Source organism: Sciurus carolinensis, chromosome 3 (assembly GCF_902686445.1).
Source record: "Sciurus carolinensis chromosome 3, mSciCar1.2, whole genome shotgun sequence".
Lineage (NCBI taxonomy): Eukaryota > Metazoa > Chordata > Mammalia > Rodentia > Sciuridae > Sciurus > Sciurus carolinensis.
In genome coordinates this window covers 6,448,770-6,473,024 of record NC_062215.1, presented here as the reverse complement: position 1 = coordinate 6,473,024, position 24,255 = coordinate 6,448,770, and the positions used below count along the sequence as shown (strand labels likewise).

Genomic DNA, 24,255 nt, shown 5'->3' with positions numbered 1-24,255 from the left:
CTGCACCATCCAGGCGGCACTCTCACGTGGAGCAGTGTTAGGTGTGGCCTGGAGGCTTGTGATGTGGCATCCGGGCAATGAGGTTCTGAAGGCAGGAGCGTGCCGTGGACCTGTTATGGTTTGAATCTTAAGTGTCCTGCAAAGGCCCACACGCTAAAGGCCGGGTCCCCATCCTGTGGTGCTCCTGGGAGGTGGTGGATCCTTTAGGAGGTAGAGTCTGGTGGGAGGAAGTTGGGTCACCGGGGCATGCCCTCAGAGGGGATATTGGGACCCTGGCCCCTTCAATCTTTCCTCCCTGGCAGCATGAGAGGAACGGGCTTCCCTTGCCCACCATAACATGCCGTCTTACCACAGGCCCCAAAACAAGGGGACCAGGGAGTGAAGCCTTGGAAACCGTGAGCCAAAATAACCCTTTTCTCCTTAGAAATGGATTTTCTCAGGTATTTTGTCACAGTGACAGAAAGCTGACTAACACACTCCCTGTAACTTGGGCAGGGCTTAATTAGGCACCTGGTACGAAGGGGCACTCAAGATGCTGTTGATTTGAATTCAGTCCCGTCACATTCCAGGCCTGACATGAAATAACCTTCCAGGTGTCCTGTTCCTAGAGACGGGACTTTGCCAGGTAGTATGAACACAGAGGGATGTGGTAGAACACAGGGTCGAGGATTTAAGGAGTTGTTTGAAGGGCACTTTCTCCTCAGAGTGAATTTGATTCTTTATTCAGCTGGAATTTCTGCCAATTAGAAATGAATCCTCTGCCAAATGTGCACATCTAGGTATCAGTCAGGATAATTAACGTCAGCTGCTGTAACAACCACAACTGCCCAATGAAACTGGGTGGCGTGGCATTGGGGGCTGAGCCTAGAAGGCATTTTATTTCCAGCCGTACACTGTTCCCAGCCCTCTGCCACCATGAATCCCATGAAGAGTGTAGGGTAAGCTCCCCACAAAGTGGCGGGCACCACCCCACATCTCTAGACACGCTCCAGCAGCATAAGGGCGTGGCAGGCTCTGCATCCTCCTCCCAGAAGCCTTGTCTTCATCTGTACAGACTCACTCAGCTCCATTCTAGGAAGCTCTGCATACAGAGGCCCTCAGGAAGGTCCATCTTCACCAAGTCAGATTTTAATTTTGATTAATTAATTAATCTGTTTATTTGGTACTGGGTATTGTGGCTCAACCATCAAACTAAACCCTCAGCTCTTCTTATTTTTTAACTTGAGACAGGGTCTTCTAAGTTACTGAGGCTGGTCTTGAACTTGCAATCCTCCAGCCCCCGTCTCCCAAGCTGCTGGGATTACAGGTGTGCACCCCTGCATGAGGATAAACCAGATTTTCAAAAATGTCCTTCTATAGCCTTCCTCCAGGGCGACTGGGGTATGCTGGTCTTATTCTTGCATAACAAGGAGCAGTATCAAGGTGACCCTAACCTCCTAACAAAGATTCATTCCAGGATGATTTATCACATGGAAATACTGCAAGCTTCAGTTTATTTTATTGTCATTTAAAATTTTTATTTACTAAAAATGAGGTGACACAGGACTAAAAACTCAAAATGCAACCACTCCCACAATAACTAGCCCATTCCTGAATGTACCCATTCACCAAGCTGGAGAGCTCATGAGCTGCCTTCCAGGTTTTGTTTGTCCGTATCATGCTGGGGTCTCCATACATCGCCCAGGTTGACCTTGAACTCCTGGGCTCAGTCCATCCTCCTCTCTCAGCCTCCAAAGTAGCTGGGACAGCAGGTGCACACCACCTTGCCCGGCTCTGGGCTGTGGGCCACTCACCTGGCTTCCCCCCAAGTCCTGGACTCTACCCCCATGCTGGGATGGAACCCAGGGGTGCTCTGCCACTGAGCCACACCCCAGCCCTTTTAGTTCTTATTCTGAGTCCGGGTCTCACTAAGTTGCCCGGGCTGGCCTTGAACTCGAAATCCTGCCTCAGCCTCCCAAGCAGCTGGACACGTCCCACCGTGGCGACCTCCCCTGGCTTCCAATCACTTCTTCAAGGCCCCTCCTCCCGATGCCTCGGGTGGCAACTGCATTTCAGCATAAGCCGTGGGGAGGGCATTCAGACCACGCGTCGCCTCACGGGTGGAGGAGTGCTGAGAAGTTGGTCGTGGCTGATCTCGGCCGTGGGAACAGTCGCGGAGTGTGCGCAGCGGACCCGGATGGGCAGCTGCCGCACGTCGAGGCCGCGTGGCGAGCAGGTACGGTGTCGCCTGTTGCTCCTGGGGCTCAGCCGCGCGAGGCTGCTGCCCGCACGGCGCGGTGTATTGTCCCCCAGCAAACTGTTTTTTTAATAAGTCAGGGATAAGGACACGGGGACACACGCCCGCCGCAGCACCGGGCTGTGCGCACCGTCCCCTCCGTCTGCTTCCACGCAGCCCGCCTGGTTGCACCTGCGTCACCACGAACACCAGGCATGCGCTGTGCCGCTTCTGTGGGGGGCGGGATTTCCTGGCTCTCAGGACCTTTTAGAACCAGTGTGGTACCTGGGCCCCGCATGGACCCGGACGCGGCTTTGAGGCCCACGACCGCGGTCAGTCGCTTTGTGGGGACACAACCACATGCGCAGGTCGCCTGTACACCGTGCTCCCCTCGCCCCCAGCTTCCGGAACCCCGGGGTTTTCATGTCACAACCATCTCAGAGGTTGTTTACGTCCTCCTGTAAATGTGGGGAACATTCCGTCATATTCCATTGCTTGACTGTCCTATAAGATACACATACACTCTTGGCCATGGGCAGGTAGAGGCGAGAGACAGAGTCCAGGGGGCCCCAGGCTCTGCACTGTCCTTCTGATGGATGCTGGGAAACCACAGTCTCTAAAAGTAATGCACCGATTTCTAAGAAGACGGTAGAATGTCTTGATAAATGTGTGGAATGATAAAATCCTAATAAAGGTCACAGAAGACACCCTGCATACATGCGGAGATAGTTTAGATTCTGATTTTGGATAACTTCCTATCACAAAGATTAATTCTTCCCAAATTAATCAATACATTCAATGCCAGGTCAAAAAAATTTCGGCTACAATTTTTTTTTGGGGGGTGGACTTAAAACTTATTTTAAAATGTATACAGCTGGATACAAGTCTGTGAATATCTACTTCATCCTTTCACAGGAGGAGTCTGGGCTGACTCACCCGGGTTTGGGGAGTGCTGTGTTTCTTTGTTTTTCCGTCTCTCTGTGAGCTCTGGTGGTTCTGTCTGGGCAAGCCCCAGCAGTGGTCTGAAGATGGGGCTCCTCCCTGAATGGACACCTAGGGATCAGACGGTCAGGGTTGCCACCCAGTGGCCATGTCTGGAGTCACATGCCCCAGACAGCTGAGCCTGAGGCATTTGCTCCAGCCGGTGAGGTCAGGCAGAGAGATTTCCAAAGGCTTTTCAAAGGAGTAAAGCCGAGGGACTTGTCATCCCAGCTGTTAAGACAGACCATAGAGCCACAGGAATTAAAGGGTGTGGTAAATTGGCACAGAATCAGACGGACGGACAGATGAGGGCTGGAACACGGAGCTTCATTTAGCTGGGGTGTGTGGTCCAACCCTGCCTTCGTGATGTGGGGACTGCAGTGCATGTGGTTCATATATGGGGACCTACATGATCAAGGTGACCCCACGCATCATCAGTGCTCAGTGGACACACACACGCACACGTACGCACACAGCCCAGTCAAGGTACATGGTGGGATGAGCTATTTTGGAGACGGCTGATGTAGTTCCAGGGTTCCTAACCAGCCGGCCCCCTTGGCCACCTGCCCTCCTTCTTCAGGGACCAGGAGAGACAGCGGCAAGCAGAGCTGAAAACTTGTGTTGGCTGTGTCATCTCGAAGGTTTCCAGCCTCCGCCAGAGGAGGAAGGAAGGTGCAGGCAGATTTGAAGGAACAGGGAGGAACCAGAGGAACTTCCAGCCACAGGTGGGAAAAGGTGGCCTGGACAGGGGCAGGGAAGGAGGGCTGGTGGGACTCAGAGCCAAGGCAGGGCGTGGAGGAGCCCAGGGAACCGGCTCAGGCACTTGTGCTGCCAGACACGAGAGCCACTCACCACGGATGGCATCAACCCTGGAAACGGGCCAGTACGAACCGAGAAGGGCTTTGAGTCTAAGACTTGGTGTAGATGAGAGGGTGCAGATCTTAGGGTTTAGAAAAAAAATGGGGGGCGTGTACTGGGGTTTGAACCCAGGGGAACTTAGCCATGGAGCCACATCCCCAGTCCATTTTGAGACAGGATCTTGCTAAGATGCTTAGGGTCTCACTAAGTTGCTGAGGTTGGCCTCCAACTTGCCATCCTCCAATCTCTGCCTCCCAAGTTGCTGGGGTTACAGGCGTGCACCACCACCCCCGGCAAAACTTTTATTTTGAAACAATTTAAAACTTAAGGAAAAATTGTGAAAACAGTACAAAGAACTCCCGTGTATCTTTTATACAGCTCCACCTACTTTAGGAAACATTCTCCCACTCCATGCATTTCCCCCAGGACCACCTGAGAGCAGACCTTGGGTGGATCTTGCCCTGTGGTGCCTTGTCTGTTTTACAACCCACAGTACTGCACCCGACTTGGCACAGAGGGCCAGTGCAGCCAGCATCTGCAGGATTAAATAGCGTCAGGTTAATTATCAGTGTCTTCCCACTGGTCCGGGGACGCCGAGGTGTTCCTAAAGTACCCGAGTCCTCAGAAGGAGGAGTCTGGGCTGACTCACCCGGGTTTGGGGAGTGCTGTGTTTCTTTGTTTTTCCGTCTCTCTGTGAGCTCTGGTGGTTCTGTCTGGGCAAGCCCCAGCAGTGGTCTGAAGATGGGGCTCCTCCCTGAATGGACACCTAGGGATCGGCGGTCAGGGTTGCCACCCAGTGGCCATGTCTGGAGTCACATGCCCCAGACAGAGCTGAGCCTGAGGCATTTGCTCCAGTTGGTGAAGTCAGGCAGAGGGATTTCCAAAGGCTTGACCTGGGGCAGGTCAAGACCCAGCCCTCCAGGTCAGCTGCTGTCCACTCCAGGACGCTATCCATCTTTCCCGACCTTGAGTCTCCCATACAGAGTTCCTGGATTCCCCACCCTGCCTGCTGCAGACCAGGGAAGGAGTCGCCCCTGTGGTTGGTGTAACAGATTTGGAGTTCAGAACAGGTCCTGCCTCTCAGCTCTGCCTTGCCAGCTGCCTGGCCCCAGGCCGGCCCTCAAGGTCATCTGAGTGTCCATCCCCTCACTGGGAGCAGCAGCGGCCTGGGCCCCTCCAGTGCTCCTTCCAGATACCCTGGGCTTCTGCTCTTGCTCTTTGTTGCCAAGTTTCTCCTGGTTCCTTTGAATTTGACCTTTGAACTCTGCCGCCCTTTGACCTACAAACCTGGGCCATCCGGTGCAGTAGAGCCCACAACACACTCTTGAAACCCAGACTGAGGCCATGCTGGGTCCCCACGTACCTGGGAAGGAGAGCGGAATGCAGGACCTGAGGACTCGATCCTTCAGGACCATGGAGAGCCACACAGCACACCTGGTGGGTCCTCCACCCTGAGGCATCCTTCAGGACCATGGAGAGCTACCCAACACACCTGGTGGGTCTTCCACCCTGAGACATCCTTCAGGACCATGGAGAGCTACACAGCACACCTGGTGGGTCCTCCACCCTGAGACATCCTTCCTCTCTGCAGATCACCTCCCCTCATTCCCCCTCCCCTCTCTTTCTTTCCTCTTTCTTCTACTAAAAATATGTATGGACTTCCAAGTGGGGTCAGAGTAGAAGGAGCCCAGAGATCCAAGGGGAAGACTGGTCTATAAATGACCAAACGTCTAGTTTTGATTGGGGGCAGGGGAGGGATGGACACCCCACTCTGTTGGAGGCGAGTTGGTGTCAGGGCGGCGTCCTGAACACAGTGACATGCAGGATGCCGGGAGTCGTGGAATAGAAGCCCCGAGGAGCCAGGCAGCAGAGGCAGGGCAGCAGAGGCAGGGCAGCCGAGGAGGGGCGGACTGGCTTGGGGAATGGCAGGAGCCTGGAGCCGGAACAAGTGGTCAGGTGCTGAGAGGGGGCTGGCAGGCAAAGCCCAGTCAGGAACAGCTGGGTGACACCAGGGCCTAGATTTCATGTCGTGAATGGTTTAGGAGGCATCAGGAGTCCATTTTTTTATTTTAATTTTTAACTTGTTCTTTTTAGTTACACATGACAGTAGAATGCATTTTGACATATCATACATACACGGAGTATAACATCCCATTCTGGTGGTCGTACATGATGTGGAGTTAGACTGGTCGCATATTCACATATGAACATAGGAAAGTTGTGTCCAATTCATTCCACGGTCTTTCCTATTCTCATCCTCCTCCCTTCCCTTTCTTCCCCTTTGTCTAATCCAATGAACTTCTATCCCACCCCCCATTGTGTGTTAGCATCCACATATCAGAGAGAACGTTCAACCTTTGGTTTTGGGGGATTGGCCTATTTTACTTAACATGATAATCATCCATTTACCGGCAAAACTCATAAAGTCATTCTTCTTTATGGATGAGTAATATTCCATTGTGTGTATGATACCGGTCTTGTAAAACAGGATCAGGTCCTGGTTCCCCACCAGTGCTGAAGATTAAATACCTGAGAGACATCAAGGCAAGCGTAGAAAGCAAGTTTTATTTAAAAAAGAGACACAGAGATAGACTTCTCCAGAGAGAATGGGACCCAGAGCTGGGTATCAGCAGGAGTGAGTGTGTCTTGCCTTTTTATAGATCTCAGTTTTCCTGTCCCTTCTGACCTGCTCATGTGCCTAAGGGCAGGAAAAGAGCAGCCCAGTGGGTGGTCACTAGCAACTCCTTGTGTTAGGGGGAGCGATTCCTGGAGATGTTGGCAACCTGTTTCCTTTTCTTTGATAATTAGCCAATGACCCCTCATCTACTATCTACCTTCCACCGATTCACCTTGTTTTCTTTATCCACTCATCTGTTGAAGGGCACCTAGTTTGGTTCCAAACCTTAGCTACTGTTAATGGAATTATGTGTGTTAAAATTAAAATTTTTTAATTAAAAAATTAAAATTTTTTTAGTCGTAGATGGACACAATATCTTTATTTTATTTATTTATTTTTGTGTGGTGCTGAGGATCAAACCCAGTGCCTCACACATGCAAGGCAAACACTCCACCACTGAGCTCCAACTCCAGCCCTGGAAGTGTGTTTTTAATATTAAAAACAATAGAATATCTATTTGTTGTAGAAAAATGTTGAAATAGAGGTGAACATTTTTAAAAAATGCCAAATATTTTTCCTTATAAAATGTGGATTAAAAACTCACACTCCTTAAGTGTATTTCCTAAATGCTTGCCTCCAAATCCTGCTTCTCAAATCCACAATTATCTAAAATATATTAATGCTGATTTAATACAGTTATCTACTCAGATTTTTGCCAATTGTCCTATAATAATTGTCCTTTCTAGCTAAAGAAAATCCAAGATTATGTGTTGCATTTTTTGTCATGTCTCTGGACATCCAGAACAGTTTCCAGATCTTTCTTTCTGTTCCATAACATTGACATCTTTGACATTAACAGCTGTTATTTTGTAGAATGCCCATTGTTTGTCTTTCATGGTAAGATTCAGGTTCTACATTTTTTCAGGACTTTTTTCTGTTTTTCTCAATGCCTAATAGGAGGGGCATGCTGTTAAATTAGTCCCATTACAAGTTAGTGTTTAGTTGGGTATGTTGGTGCACACCTGTAATCCCAGCAACTCAGGAGCCTGAGGCAGGAGGACTGCAAGTTTGAGGTGAGCTCAGCAATAGTGAGACGCTATCTCAAAATTTAAAAAAAAAAAAAATTAAAAATTAAAAAAACAAAAAACCTCGCACTCTTCTGTGGGGTCAAACACAGTGCCTGGCCCATACTGGGTGTAAGATCAGATGGAGGTAACCGAAGGACAGACGTAATTTAAAAAGAATTTTATTGGGCCGACTCTCGGGCGAGGTTCGCAGGTCCTCCAGGGCGAGGACTCGGGTGGAGGCCAGGGAAGTCCCGCCGTGGCTCCAGTGGGGTGGTGTTTTTGTAGTCGGGGATAGGTGGGGGAAGGCTTGAGGGTTTAGTATCCCCCTGAGTTTGACTGGGGACTCCGTTGATTGACGGGCAGTTGCAGAGGCCACTAGGGTTTATCGGTCGGCGTCTGATTGATTGTTCTTTGGCGCGGCCTGCCTGATGCCCGGCTCCCATCCAGCGGCCTCGCGGCCCGAGGCCCCGCCCCATCCAGCTGCCTCGCGGCCTGAGGCCCCGCCCCCATCCAGCTGCCTTGGCCGCCCTAACACTGGGTAAGCACTCTGACTCAGCACTACACCCCCCCAGTCCCTGGGGTGATTTTTTAAAAAACTATAATTCGTGAACTATGAAGTCCAACTTCTGAAGGGGTACAATTCAGTGTCTCTTAGCAGAGGCCAAGATCGTGGGACCACTGGTTTAATTTCAGAACATTTTCATCCCTCCCAACAAACCTGATACCCACCAGCAGTCACTGCCCCAGCCCCTGCCCCAGCTCCTGGCGACCGCCCATCTGCTTCCGTCTCTGTGGCTCTGCCTGCTCTGAACACCTCATGTAAATGGAATCATATACCACGTGGCCTTTGGTATCACTACTTCCACTCGCCATCCGTTCTCAGGGCCCCCCCTGTCCCAGTGTGTACCAGAGCTTCACTCCACTACATGCACGTGAGCCTCAAAAGAAATGACCACCATGAACTGCTGGAATGCAGGAGATGCCCATGAGCCTTTGAAATGCAAAACGAGCATTTGTGAGCCACCAGCCCAGGTCCTCAGCTGAGCCCCTGGCCCTGCCCTTGCCTGCAAAGAGTGACATAAGGACAATACCCATGTGCTGGAAAAACTGGCTCCACATTGTGCAGCCGCGTCCTGATTCCACCTCCTGATTCCACCTCCTGTCCAGCCCCTAGCCACCGTCCCTCTTACGCCTGCACACCCACTCCAGGGGGGTGCTGCTCCCCCTCTGAGGCCACCTGCGCTCTTCCCGGGCCATCTTTCTTGCTTTACCCCACTCTCAGGAGAGCCCACATGCCCCCTCGACTCTGCCTCTGCTTTCCTAAAGAAACCTCCGTCTGGGTCTCTGACTGGCGCAGGCTGAAATTATTTTCTGTCCTGCACACCAAGGGTCCCACTCGGCCAGAGTCTCGCTGCTCCTCTCAGCTGACGGGCATTCGGTCGTCTCCGCCTTTGGCTATTGTGAATACCCTGCCCTGAGGGTTCATCATGACAAACATTGTCAGTTCTCTCGGGTGTAAACCTAGAGGGAGAACTGCTACAACCAACTGTGACAACCCAAATTGTCTCCCGATAGTGCCAAGATCATCACCCGTTGAGAACCACCGGTTTAAAGGGTACGTAGGCTTATTAAAGAAAACCGGGGCCTCTGCACCTAGGAAACGTTTCATGTCTCTCTCAACTTCCTCCCTTCCCAACCCCCAAGTTGACCTCTAATTTAATCATCTTGACCTTCCCTGGAGCCAAGCCCCGGCTCATGCTCACCACCACCCCCACACTCCCCGGTTCCTCATTCCCTTGGGTAGCAACTATTTGTGACCCGCCCGTCTGAGAGGTACGGCTGTCTTCGCCCTGGGATGGGGATGGGGATGGGGAAGGAAGCGAGATAACAAGGTTCCTGCTTCACCGCTTCCTCTTCCTCCTTCTGCTGGTCACCAAGCAAAGGTTTGTTGGTGCCTACAGTGCAGAGGGCTCCTGCGTGCTGGACACTGTAGGGAAGAGCCTGCTGGAAGCCAGTAAGTCCGCTCCTGCCCTCGTGTGCTCACTACAGGGGAAGACAAGAGCCGGGCCCTCAGAGAGGGGACCAGTGCGGCCCAGCCAGAACCCAGGCTCCTCCCTGGCTTCCATCATTCTGGGCAGGGTGTGTCTGTCCTGAGATGATCATGCCCAGGATTTAGCAGGGTGCGTTAGGAGCTCTGCTGCAGAAAACACCCTACAAACCCACGGCGTCTTTTACTTCACTTTCCCAGTCTAAACACCTTTATCATGGAGTCCAAAAGGACCTGAAAGACTTGCCCAAGCGAGGAAAGACAAGGAAATGCTCCTTCAGCCTTCCTGATTTTATTCTCAGAAGGTATTGGTCTTAGCGTGGCATTTGATGCCCTTAACTACCAGACCCAACCTACTTGGGTGGCTTATGTCCCCTCCTCCTGCCGTCCTCAGTGATGTCCCCAGCTCCTCGATGGCTTCATGTCGTGCCCATGTCCCCCTCTGTCTGGAAGTCCTCTCCCTCATTCTCCACCGAGGAGACTCTTGCTTATCCTTCAGGGCCCAGGTGAGATGTCCCACCCTTTGAAGTCTTTGCTGGCCCCCCTAGAATGTGATGTCAGCCACCCCTGGGCAGCCACCTCCATAGCACCTTGCGACACACTTAGAGTCCTTGCTCCTGGAACAGAGATGGTTTGTAGGTGTGAGATCTTCGCGTGCAGGATGGACGTTTAGTCCCCGGAGCCCAGCTCAGTGCCTGGCACACGGTAGACACCCCCTGTGTCTGTGTGCCTGGGATGAGTTCCTGTGCCGTCTGCCTTTCCCTCAAAACTGCCCCACTTGGGGACAGGACAGGCCCTTGCACCCTGATCCCTCCAGGGCCAGGAGGCTGAGGAGGAACCGGGTGGGTGGCCTCAGGACCCCCTCCAGCTCCTGTCCCCTGTGAAGTGTAAAGGACAGCTGATCCTCATCCCGAGAGGATTGTAGTCCAGAGTCACCCAACAGATATATAAGGGGAGTGTGTCTAATTTTAAATTTTCTAGAAGTTGCACTAAAAAGATAAAGTCAATTTTAGTGGTATATTTAATTTAGCCCAATAAACTCAAGTTCTACTTAAATGGAAATCAAATTTATTTTCACTCAAATTAATTTTTGTATTATATTTGATCTAGTCCAATAAGCTCCATAGTATTGGAAATATTTTAAATTGTGTTTTTCATAAATTTTAAAAACCTAGCGGGTATTTCAAAATCTAGTGTGCTCCTCAATGCAAACTGGCCACACTCTCAAGTGATCAGGAGTCACCTGTGGTCAGTGGTTACCCTGCTGGTCTGGATGGCAGTTTCCAAGTCCTCAAATCTCCAGCCTAGATCTTCATCTACCTGCCCACCCCCAGCTAGGGCTTGTTTCAAGTGTGTTAGAGGAGGGAATAGTGACAGCAAACTTTTGAAGCAGGGCCAGGCATGGGTGGCACATGCCTGCGATCCCAGCTATTTGGGAGGCTGAAGCAGGAGGATTGTAAGTATGAGGCTAGCTTCAGCAATTAGGCAGAACCCTCAGAAACTTAGTGAGACCCTGTTTCAAAGTAAAAAATAAAAGGGGCAGGGAATGTAACTTAGCGGTAAAGTGTCCCTGGGTTTGGTACCCAGTACCGAAAGAGAGAGAGAGAGAGAGAGAGAGAGAGAGAGAGAGAGAGAGAGAGAGAAAGACTTTGAGGAACAAGGGAAACATGATGGACAGCTTTATTTTAGATCCATAATAAGCAGAATGCTGTACATGGATTCCTCTGTACAGGCCACTGAACACGGCAGTCCCCACAGCAGGCACACTATTCCTGAGTCCTGGTTACAGCTCCCTCCTGCCTCTGGCCAGCTGCCCTTTCTCTCCAAGGTCCTTGTCCTTCCCCACTATGGTCAGGACAGTGTTCTTCAATAAAACCCTTTAAAGTGAAGGTTCGGAGCACTTCTGGCTTGGTAGGTAGGAACTGACTAGAGTTGGATTCTCACACTTGCTCTGCAGGACCCGTTGAATTGGTGTTCTCTTATGTTTGGGACATTGATGTCCTGTGGTGGGACATGGGTGACATTTGTGCACCTGGATGGAAAGAGGCTGTGGATTCTTTGCTATACTGGAAAATGATCTGCTGAGGCTTTCTAGGGCTGGTGGGTGTGAGTGGCAGATTGTAGCGTACCAAGGACCCACAACAGGGATACATCACCAAATGAGAGACCCCAAGACATATTGAAAGTTCCCCTTGGGAAGTCAGATGATAAGTAGCAACCTGTGCCATCTTTGGTCACTCTGGATAAACAGCTGATCACCAATAAATAACAGAGGTGTCTGAGACAGGGGCCCAGTCAAGCAGCTCTGTCAAAGGCTTCCAAGCCACAGACAGGGGACCTCCTGACAGGGATTCTGAGCTCTGCCTGGCAGAATTCCACTCCTCCTGGTCTCAGGCTTGTGCTGGCCACGCCTGTCTTCTTTGGCTGATGCTGCCTGAGGATGCTTTTCTGGGGTTGTGGGGATCAGCTGAGTTAAGGCCCATGAGCATGTGAGGGACAGCCATTCCCTGAAGAATAGATTTAGGAGAGAAGTTGGCAGTGGAATGAAGTCCTAGTATTGACTGCCAGGAACCTAGTGTCCTGAGTTTGTCCCCAGGACCTGGGAAGGGATGGTGACCTAGGCCAGACTTCAGCTGTGAGGAACTGGTGCCTCACGGAGCCTTCTGTCACAAGGGTGACACTGTCTTGGAGGAGACTGAGCTGAGTGGCCAAGTTGAGGAAGAAAGTGTCAAGGACCCACGGCTGCAGCCCAGAGAGGGCCCCAGGCCTTGAGAGACGGGGGTGAGATAAGGGAGAGTGACGTGTTCACGCGGGCCAAGGCACAGGATCCAGGAGACAGGAGGAGAGCCAGAGAAGAGAGCGGCAGCGTCCTATGAGTCACGGGTAGCAGACATTTTTGGTCACTTCCTACCCAACTTCCACAGCAACACGGAGCCAGCAGCTTGCCTGGGTGTGAGTCAGGAGAGGACGGTCCCAGTCATCTTGTCACTGATTGGTTTAAGGGTGGAGATAGGAGTCTGAACCAACCAAAGAGATAGGAGGGGAGATGAGGTAAGAGAGACTCAGGGAAGGTTCCCCAAGGAGGTGGTCTGGTTTTATTCCTTGGAAGCTTTGGTGTCTAGGTGTGATGGCTGTGTGCTAGGGACTTCTGGGACCAGGAGGAGAACCAGCCCGAGGATGAGGACAACAGTGAGGAACAGGCAGAAAGCTTGATGAAAACGTCCTTGAGACCTGCTGCACTGCCGTGTGGGACAATTAACAGTTCAGCACTGGGCACTGGAAACTTGGCCAAGGGGGCAGATTTCATGTGGGGCACTTTTTACAATTAAAAGTAGATGAGCCCGTGTCCCAGGTCACTTCCTGGCTGGGCCAGCTGCCCCCTGCCTGCACTTCCTCTGGGTGGTGCCATGGCTGGAGGGGAAGGCCAGGAGGAGCCGGGGTGGGTGGGGACGGCTACTCCCCCGCTGCTCTTCCACTTCCAACCTTGGTTCTGGTCAGGGCTGCAGGACGCAGGGCTGGAGGCTCCTGCGCCTGCCCCTAACTGAAGCACGGCTTCTCCTGGCTCACACGCCGACTTCTTCATCTTTCCCCCAGAGAGCGAGCCTAGTTGGCAACCTTTGCTGGTCAGCTCTCCTTGGAACTCCAAGGGCTGCCTTCCAGAAGTGCGCACGGGGCGACCTTCAGGACAGACAGTCGGAAGAAGCCTACTCCCTTCCAGCAGGGGAGTGGAGAGCGTGGCAGCCCCACGACGCTGCCTCCAAGAACAGTCAGAAACAGCGGGGAAACACCAACCCGTGCCACAGGCTGGCACCTGCCAGAGGCGCCTCTCCCCAGAGTGCGGCAACGTCCCTGAGTCTAGGGCTCACGAGGGCAGGGCCCTGAGCTGGTGGGTTGAGGGCCCTGGTCCCCCGCAGAGTGACTCAAAGCACCACAGCCTGGCTTCCGCTCTGACTTCTGGGCACTGTGGTGTTTTCTGACTCATCGCTGGCCAGAGCCCTATGCTAAGTTCAAAGTCAGAAGAAGTTTCTCTTTGGTTGAAGGACAAGAAGGGCGTGCAGGCTCCAGCTACCACACTAGGGACAGGAGTCCTTGGTCCCCTGTGGTGGCCTCATCCTCTTAGCCCCTGAGGTCCGCCTGTTGGGACAACAGGTAGACACATCCTTGTGATACCGCCGTTTACCGGTGACGAGTTCTGCTCCTTCTAATGTTGAAGATTGAACACTAGAGAAGCACGCCAAGGCAAGCATATTAAGCAGGTTTTATTTAAAGGTAATAATACAAACTTCTCCCGGGAGGAAGAAGGGGGCCATGGCTGATGTTCTAAAAGTCCCCAGAAGTGAGCACACCCTACATCTTTTATAGGTTAAAGTCTTTTGTTCTCCAGTTCTCTCCCCCCTTATCTCTCTCTCTTTCCTGCATACATGACTAGGCCTGGTTTTGCATTAAGTGAGAAACCATGGGCAGGGGGAGGGCCAGGGTGATTCAGGCAGATAAGGGCCCAGGGGGCACCAATTAGCAGCCCCTTGTTTGCAGTCCTTGATAAAGGCAGGTAATTTTGGTAATCAATGGGCTCTGGAGATCCTTGACATTCCATTCTTCCAGGGGCAGTCTCCAACTTCCAGAGGCAGATGACTTTATGGCCTCCATTTCCTCGATTTGACCCGATCCCCTATTTCTACACTAACTGTTCTTAATTCTGGCTTCACTTGCAGGGACCTTCAAAGGTTTGCATCTGTGCGTTTTGTGTGTAGGGGTGGGGGCACGTCCCAGAGGAACCGTTTCCCTCACAGGAAGGAAAGCCTGCTTCAGGATAACGTCCCTTGACCTTCTTGGTACAAAGTGACCTACCTATTCAAGGGTGTCCTTGCTGGGGTGAGGTGTTTGAGACATTATTTCCTCAAGTATTTTTAATCATTGAGACAATTTTCAATGTAATAGTGCTGGGGACTCGAACCCGGGTCTCAAGCTTGAGAGGCAGGAGCACTACGTGATGGGCTATATCACCAGCACCAGACAATTTTCAAACATTATTTAAAAGGGACAACATCATTTCCCTCTCATTGTCCCCCCTCCACCCCCGACCGGAGACTGCATCAGAGGTTCAGTGAGGTCCTCAGGAGAAGCCAAGCGCTATGCTGAGATGAGAGCAACCCTGAGCCCAGGCTGCAGCCCACAGGGGGAGGAAGAAGAGGGAGGAGGAAACCGAGACCCCCTCGGCATGGTGGCCTCAGAGCCATGTCCCCCCTGGTGAAGGGGACATCCAACCTCTAGCCCTAGAATCAGGAACTCACCCAGAACCACCTCCCTGGCAAGAAAGGATCACCCTTCAGTCAGGGACTCATGGCCTCAGGTCGTCAAACCCAATCTGATGGGCTTAAGAAAATGTGATTTAAAAAAATAAATATACATTAGGCGCTCAGGGCGGGAGGGTGTTGAGCTGGTCCCTCTCTGTCTCCTCTGGACTTCTGTTCCTGGCTCTGCATGGAGCTTTTCCAGAAGTGGGACGTGACTGTCTGCAGGTTGGGCTCCATCCCAGCAGCCCCCACTGGGAGCCAGCCCCAGAGGGTGAGTGGGCAGCTGTCCCTGGAGAGGTGGACGTGAGGTGCTGGTACTGCAGGCGCCATGAGTCCCAGGAAGGGCCGAGCTGCACCCCCGAGCTGTGCAGAGCAGGGCGGCCGCCCAGCCAGCCCCCACGCGCCAGCCTCAGCCCCTGCACCCCGAGGACTCAGGGGACTCTCCTGCACAGCCTGGCTCCTCTGGAAACAGGTCCGGGGTGGGAAGGCACTGCTCACCCACCTGCCTAAGGAGCCACGTCTTTGGTCGGAAGTTTGAAGTTCAAATTCGTGTAGACAGACTCTTCCCATTCCTCCTCAGGGATCCTCTGAGACCCCTTCAACCAGAGGATGACACCGGCCAGGATGAGTAAGATGGGCACCTTCAGGAACACCAGGAGCAGGTAGTGGTGTCTGTGAGAGGGACAGCGTCAGAGCCCTCCAGCCCCGTCACTTCCCATCCCTGATATGGGGGAACCAATCACCTCCTAAGTAGAACCTGAGACTTCAGAGTGGCCTGCAGCCCCACTCTGAAGACCCCCAGAACCTCCTACATGATCGGACCACCAGGGCTCTTCGGACAGTAAACTCAGCTGCTCTTATACTGGGCCCGTCCATCTTCCTTCCTTCCTTTCTAATTTTATCTTCTGGAACTCTCCTTAGCCAGTAGGACACCATGTGCAGGCTGTGCTCTCCAGTCTGTTCTGCCTAATGCCACCCAGGCTGGAAAGTCACTCTCCCTGTCTGGGTCCCATGATGTTTGGTCCCTGGAGAAAGGCACCTTATCTCCTCACCACCCACAATGCCACCAAGGCATTTTGTTGACCAATTGCCTGGACCACGATGCTTAGAGAGGCAAGTTCTGCAGAGTGGTTTTCTGTTAAGAGCCAGAATGGGAAGATGGCGGGTAAGGAGTAACAGGGGCAGGGGGCTTGGGGGCCTCAACTCTGGCTGTAACAGGTACTGGCTGGTGACAGAACATGGCAAGAGTTCCATGGAAGGGCCCCAGGTGGTGGGTAGAGAAGCCTCCAGGGACTCACCTCTTGGAGGAGCCAGAGGACATCCCCAGACTGTTGGCAGTTGGCCAGGCGAGTGGTTTGGAAGATGTATCGTCTGTTCTCACTAGACACAGGCAAACCAGCCACAGGTTACCGGTGCAGGCCTGGCATTTGTCCCGCCCTGCCAGCCCTCCCCAGGAGACCCCGCTTTCCCTGGCCTGGGGAGCTTTGTCCCTCTATTCAGCCCCCTGGGCTTCAGCGAAGCCTCCTCACTCTCCGCACACAGTCATCTCCCCTCATCTTCAGGTATGGCAAGAAGAAATAAGGATCAAACAGGAAAGAGCAGCATCGTGTCCTCTGGGGGAGAGAGATGCATCTTTCCATTGTCTCTTTCCACTTACTCTAGGTTGGGGGGTAAAATAATCTCCGGTCCTTTCCACTCAAGTAGTACCTGAGCAGGGCTCAAGATGGAAGGTTCTAGAAATGGGGAATCTAATGATTAGGGGGGTCAGGGAGAGGGGGACTTCTGGAGGCCGGGAAGTAAGGGGGCACATTTCAGCTAAATAGTGGACGTTTTTATGAGAGACGATGAAGGCAGCTCTTGGATTCCTGAGACCAACCTGGCACTGAGCCTCCCTGACGTGCAGTTCTTTATTTTAGACCTCAGCCTGGCAAACTCCTCTGGAAGGTCCCAGGCATTGGCCATGCTAGGCAGCTGCGGAATGAGCTCTGGGTAATTCTGGTCCTGTTGGTGCCTCTGGAGGCTGTGGGACCCCACTCAAGACCCCTAAATGTCTTCCCCCTAAAGCTGCACACCAGGCACATTCTTTGACCTCTCGGGTTCACCCACATGCCTTACTCAATGCTCCTTCTGTCCCCACAGATCTCTGGTTCCTCTTTGTGGCAGCTCTGGGACGCCTTGCTTACTCTGTCTGCACCCACTTCACCAGGGTCAGCCCCTGCGTGGGCCACGGGTTCCAACCCGACCATACACGGGTCTGCTCGGGAGCTGGCACTGTCTGCGCATCGTCATCTAGGAGACCCGGTGGTCCCTGGGCTGAGGATCAGCCCACTGTGCTGGGTGGACGTGGGGACAGCTGTTTCTCAGGGGGCAAGAGGAGGAGGAAGGGGCTTCTTTCCCCGCCCCGCCGGCCTACCTGTCTGCTGGGTCCCAGGCTGTCTGTCATTTCCTTTCAGCCCTCGGGGAGGAGGGGTAAGAGGCTTCCCATCCTGAGTAGAAAGCCTCCTGAGTAGAACACGCAGACAGGCATGTTCTTACCTGGGCAAACGGTCACTTTGACTTGTGTCCCAAGGTCAGTTCCAGTTTTCTCAATCCCACACCAGTAAGTGTCCGTGTCGTCTTGCTGGAGCTTCTCCATGGTCACCTCAAATGAGTGGTCCCTCCGATTGTCCCTGATGGACACCCGGCCACTCTTCTCCTCTTGCTCTGACCCTCTGGTTTGAACGAGGATACGGCATGTGTGCCAACGGGCTCCTCGACACCACCACTTGTGGTAGGCCTTCCATTCTGGGCTATAGCGACACAGCACAGTCACTGACCCCTGCTCTGGGCCTCGCACAGACTTTGGGCCTTGGATGGAGAAGATGGAGAAACAGCCTGGAAAACAGAATCTCAAGATAAAGCCCCTACTGCCCGGAGCCAGGCAGTGTCCAGGGCCTGGGCCAGGGTCCCAGCCACTCCCCTCCATCCCACATACCCACCTCCTCACCCCCACCTCCTCCAAGGCCCAGTCTCCCGTCACCCCCTCAGTGATGACACCTGGCCTCTCCAACCTCATCCCCCTAGGCCTATTGCAGTATGTGACACCGCAGAGCTTCTGTCCCCATCTCGTGCTGTTCTCGTCTGATCTCCTTCTTTGACTACTCTGTCTCCAAGGCCCCAACCACTTCCTCTTCTCTTCCTTTCTCTATAAATCTCAACCTGACCAGGGCTGTGTTGGTAAATACCTAGCATCCAGCTCTCCAGCAAAGCAAAACCAAACTCCCCAAACTCTCTGGTTTGTAACCTCTGCCAATTTCTGCAGTGTAAATGCTCCCACCGTGGCCGACGTCAGGCTCTGATGAGATGTCACTTGGCACAGCTGAGGAGAGACACCCAAGACCCACTCTGCATCATCAAGAGCCGGCTCCAGCACGCCCAGGGTAAATCGCCTCTCAGTGGCCTCACAGAGGGGTTCTCTCCACCTCCAGGGCTTCCTTCACTGCTTGTCCCCTGGTGTCCCCTGGCCCTGTTTGTCACTCCAGTTCTCCAGCCCATTTAGAGATCCACACTGGACCTGTCAACCTGGGTTCAGTTACAGAACCCGGCTTGCCGCCTCTCACGGGAAACTACTCTTTGGTGTTTCTCTAGCCGGGACTCAGCGGGAACGGAATAGCAAGTCCTCACAGAGGCTGAAGGTTAGAGAGGAGGCTGCGTGAACTCAATTCTCTCCCGCTCTCTCCTTCCGATAGCACTTGTTCCTTGGGTCCATGGGAGTAGATGAAGGGGCAGAGATCGAGGCGGAGGCCTCCCTTGGTGACTCCCGGCCTCGGCCCGGGTCTCCACAGGTGGAGCAGATCTGTCGCACCAGGCCAGTGCCACCTCCCCACCCCTCTAAGTTCTCCCTGAAGCCGGTTCCGATTACTTGAGGTTTGTGCTTGTGGTCAGCAGAATACGCCCCCCACCCAAGAGATGTTGAGGTTCTACTGCCCAGAAACCATGACTCCTAAGAGGTGAAAAGGGGCTTTGCATTAAGGGTCCTTTGATTAAGGATCTTGAGACGAGGGGATTACCCTGTGGGTGCTCACAAGTGAGGGTTGGAAGAGAGGTTTGAAGATGCTCCAGGCTGATTTTTTTGTGTGGGGGGTATCAGGGATTGGACACTCCACCACTGAGCCACATCCCCAGCCCTATTTTGTATTTTATTGAGAGACAGGGTCTCACTGAGTGGCGTAGTGCCTCACTTTTGCTGAGGCTGGCTTTGAACTCTCAATCCTCCTGCGGCTTCCGAACCCCTGGAATTACAGGTCTGTGCCACTACACCCGGTCTCTAGGGTTGTGGCCAAGGGGAGCAGAAGGCTTCTGGAGACGGCAAGGAAACAGGTCTCCCCTAGGACCTCCGGAGGGAACACAAACTTGAGTTTAGCCAGCGAGACCATTCCAGACTCCAGACCTTCAGAACAGTAAGACAACAGATTTATGTTGCTCTAAGCCTCTGAATTTGTGATCTTTGGTTATGGCAGTCATTAATATAGTAAACCAGAAAACTGATAAACTATTCAATCAGCAGAACCAAGTTTGTGATTTTTGACCAAAAACCCTGCTGTGGAGCCAAACCGGAGAAACTGGCATCGTGATTGATTCTGACTTCCCTTTCACTCCCCAGAAGTGATTGGCAATCAACTCTGTGAACTCTACTGTAGAATCGCTCCTCAGGATGACCACCTTCCTTCCATCTCTAGCTGCTTTGGACACAGAAAGACATGTCTACCACAGGCTAGTTGGGAAACCCTGGGTAAGTTACTTAACTCAGACTTGCTTCCTTATTTGTAAAACGGCCATGCTACTTTCTGCCTTGCTCATTTGTTAGGAGACTTGGGTGTGTGTCCAACACCAGATATTTGTTGTTATGTCAGTGATGACTGCTCACCAGGTTGGGACCTCATTTGGTGCTTGGATCATGGCAGTACTATCCAGAGAAGTCCAGAGCACCCACTCTCCCAGCTCCTCTCCATATGACTGCCAGAGTTATTTTCTGAGCTTGCCTCCACCTCCGGGCGCTTGCTGTGAGCACTGGTCTTTCGAGACCTCTCCCGCAGCCCCTCCCCACTGCTGCAGAGTAATGTTAAATGCTTCCATTTGGCATTGGAATCTTTTTGCAAGCTGGATTCCACCTCCTTCGGCTGCTCCCTTGACCCTTCAACCAGAGTCTCAAGGCTGGCTGCTATTTTATTTTGGTCAGCTGTCTCTCTTCCTGCCTTTCTCACCAGGACGCTCACTCCCAAAGAACAGAGGTTGTGTTCATTTTTCCTCCCCGTTTCCTCCCCAGTCTGGGGGTCTTGCTCGGCGTCTGGTCCTGAGGTACCAATAACGCTCATGATTGTTTTGGGCAAGTCAGTCATCACGACCTTGGACACAGTCATTTCAATTCTAGCATTCGCTGGAGTTTCTGCACCCGTGGACAATGAAGGGAAGGAGGTTAACCCCGTTAGCCAGGGGACAGGGAACGCAGGGACACTTACTCACAGGACTGCACTGACAGACTACGGTCCATGCATAACATGGTGAAAAGGAAGAGGCAGACTTCCCGACAGGGACGGGAAGGATGTCCAAGGTGTGTTATTATTGTTTCTAAAAGTTACTGAACAGAGAATACATGTTATTTCTTTTCTGTGTTTTTTCCTACATTACATGCATAGAAAAACATGTGCAAACATGTGACTTTCAAAGGTGGTTAGTCCTGAGGCTTCGTAGGGGACGCTTCTCTCTCCGGATCATGCATTTGGATGGGGTGGAGACGTCTGCAAAGCCATGAACAGACTAAACGGCAGGAGAAGTCTTAAAAATAAACCAGGGTCAGTTAGGACAGCATCTACTGCAATTAAGATCCAGTGTCACCGAGTTTGCCCAGAGGGACATTTTCTTTCTTAAGAAAATAAAATAACACCGCAGGAGTAGAAAGGAGGGCTGGGTGGACTCGGTACCCATGGCCCTCAGCGGGAGGGACCCTGCTGCCCCGGCTGCCGGGCCTTGGCGCTCGCAGGGTGATGGGGCCAGTCGGCAGGCCGTCGGGAGGAGCTGGCGTGGGGGCTGGTGATGGGACAGTGGTCAGCTCCCAGCAGAGCTCGGGGAACAGGCGTAAAGCTGTCCGCACTGAGTTTTGCATTTTGTGGGACGTCAATTTTCTTCTTTGTGTCAATTCCGCAGGGAAGTTTGCCACCTGTGCAAAGTTCTTGTGTGAATGGTCTGGATGGGTGTCCTTTGGTGTCTCAGTGTGGGTGTGAGCGTGTGAGTGTGAGTGTGTGTGTGTGTGTGTAATTGTGAATGAGTGTGTGACACTGAGGTGTGCATGGGTGATGCGTGAGCCCTGAGTGCACTGTGTGAGTGTGTCCTGTGCGTGTGTCCGATGCCGGCTCCAGCATGGCTCTCCCGCCCCCTTCTTCCACCGGAGCCTGGTGTTGGGATTAAGAGAAGGAGCAGCTGGGCTATCAGAACTCACATGCAAGCCTGGTTTGGGGTAATGCAGACATTCCAAGGTGCAGTCCTCTGTGAATTGTGCACCCTGATTAATAAACAGGGCTGTTGGCCTCTCGCCAGGCCACTGTGTCATCGTTGGGCTTAATCGTTGTCAGCAAAATCAGGAGCAGCAGCACTAATTCAGGGAGTGCCTTCAGACCTTCTGTCTGAGCTGAATTGCAGAGTTCTACAACTTTCGACCTGGGAAGGACTTCTGGGATTTCCCACCAGAAATCCAGGTCCCAGGACAAGGGCTGGTCTCTCAATGTCCTGGCTGAGCTCTGTCAGGCAGACCCCTGTGGACCAGTCTGTTCCTGTCCACATGGTCAGTTCCCTGAGGGGGGACCATGTGACCCACACACATTGCCCACACTGTTCAAACTTCCAGATTGTCCTCTGATGTCCTCGAGGTGTCCATAAGGTTTTCCATGGACAGGATGATAGCCCAGACCCTCCTGCTGGGCTCCTGAGCGGTTTTCTTCTAGGAAGTCCATGATGTCCAAAGCCCCACATCATCTTGTCATCTAACATGGCCCCTTGGCCATCCTGCACCCCGAGAGCTCCTCTGCACCAGTTTGCCTTCCTTTCTGAGCCTGCGTCCCTTTACCCCTGCAGGGCCCTCTTCCTGGAATGCCCTCCCTCTACTCTGCTGGAGGGACGGCCTCTGACAGGCGTTGTCTTCCTCCGGAGGGGAGTGGCTTCGTCCTCCAAGCACACCTCTGCAGTGCCGTTTTGCATCCTGCCCTTGGTTGTGATTGGCACCTGTGTCTCTCCTGTGAAGCCCAGTGGGGTCTTCTCTCGTGGCCAACCCCATTTCTCTCTTCCCTTCATGACCTCAGGGCTGATGCATGCCTGTGTGTGGGACCCACTGAACTTCTGCTGGATGAATTGACAAAGCCACTTCTCATTTCCTCGGACTTAACAGCTCTCCAACACCCTCTGCCTCCTGCTCTGCTCCTGTCATACCAAGCCCCCAGGCCCCAGCTGCACTCACCTGGCAGGCTGAACAGGAGCAGAGCTGGGGGCAGCCACATGGTCCCGCCTCCCAGCTCCTCAGCCCTGGGCCTCGGACGAGCAGTCAACGTGGACCTCAGCTGCACTCTCGAAGCTCTGTCTGAGCCCAGGCTCCCCTCTCTTCTGCATGTCCAGATTGTCTTTGAATGTCTTACTCACTCACTTCCTTTTATAGAGTGGGTATTTCCTGCTTTCAATTATTCAGCAAAAGGGGCATCCTGTCTTGGCAGAACTTCATCGTAGGTCAAGAGTGCCTCCCTGGGTAGGATAGAGGAGGCGAGGGGATTGTGCAGGGTGAGGAGGGGCAGGGCAGATGAGTCTGCAGACCGACTGGGGGACAACTGGCCTATCAGGTCTTGGGTCAGGGGTACAACCTTCCAGGTGCCAACTCCAGAAATGAATCTGCACTACAGTGATAGGCCCCAGCAGCAGGAAACCCCCAACCCAGGTGTCAGGTGGGCTGTGCTCAGCACGCCTGGAGATACATTTACTAAGGTGTCACAGCATAAAAATGCGGACTGGAGAATCAGATAGACCTGGATCTTGCTCCATTTATAAGCTGCGTGACTGGGGACAATTTATTTAACTTCCCTGAGTCTTAGAGTTTTTTATTGATAAAATGGGCTCATCACAGCTAGAGTAAGAGGATTAAATGAGAGAACTTATGTGAAGTTTTAAGGACAAAGTGCTAGGATAGAGTTACTACTCTGTTATTGTTAGTACTTGTGTAAAACTTCAACCACTAGATGAAGAGTGAGATAGGACAAACCCAGAACAGGAGGTCAGGCGGAAGCTGGTGGCCAAGTCTCCTTCACTAGTAAGAACACAAATTTTAACCTTTAGCTGACAATTAATTTGGATCTTTATTTAGAACCCACAGCTAAAACTCTTGAAGAAGAACGGTTTGGGGAAGTGGATGAGTGTATTTTTTTCCAGATCTCTAGGGCCAGCGAAGGAGGGAGGGGCTGTCCTGGGTTGTCCTATGGTTGTGGTGGCTCGGGATTCACAGAGGAGGACTGAAAGGAGGAAAAAGGGCTCATTCCTAAGCTGGGGAGGACAAAGGTCACGTGGAAAGCATTGGGAAATAGCAGAGTTTGGGACGTGGGCCTTGCACAGGTGCGTCCAGGACAGGTCAGTACCCCACCATCTTCATTCCTCTGGGAAGCTGGAGCAAGTTTCTTTGAGTATCAGCAATTAATACAATTAGTCACAGTAATAAAACATAGGAGAAAAACCACATAGCCACGTAAATAGATGCACTGAAAAGCATTTTATATTATTACTCTGTGATAATATAAAATATATTATTACTCTGTGATAATAATGTGAGAGGGCTTATATTCAATCCTTAGTACTAAAAAAAATTTTTTTTAAAAAGACTCTTTCTCAAAAGATACCGCAAAGTCAACAAGCTGGGGAAAGATATTCAGAACACATGTAACTAACACAGGACTTGTAAGTAATTTCTACAAACCAAAAATCAATATGAAAACACAGCCCCACAACAGGAAACAGAATTCCACAAAAGAGAAAATCTAATGATAGGCTAGTTGAAGTGTGTCTCTAAGGAACTAAATTAGAATAAATGGCAAATCATTAAAAGTCTTCCATTTAAAATGAAGAAGAAAACAAGGTTGAAATCACTACTATCATCCACCACTTGATCATCT

General features: G+C 52.1%; 1 protein-coding gene across 1 annotated transcript; it reads right to left on the bottom strand.

The window, feature by feature from the left end:
- Positions 1 to 14,379: 14,379 nt before the first annotated feature.
- Positions 14,380 to 22,716, bottom strand: Cd300lb (CD300 molecule like family member b). Its single transcript, XM_047542634.1, has 4 exons — positions 22,566 to 22,716; positions 17,615 to 17,953; positions 16,378 to 16,459; positions 14,380 to 15,751 (listed from the first exon to the last, which is right to left on the bottom strand). The coding sequence occupies exons 1-4, from the start codon at positions 22,603 to 22,605 to the stop codon at positions 15,586 to 15,588; spliced, it is 627 nt and encodes a 208-aa protein (XP_047398590.1). The 5' UTR covers positions 22,606 to 22,716; the 3' UTR covers positions 14,380 to 15,585.
- Positions 22,717 to 24,255: the final 1,539 nt, after the last annotated feature.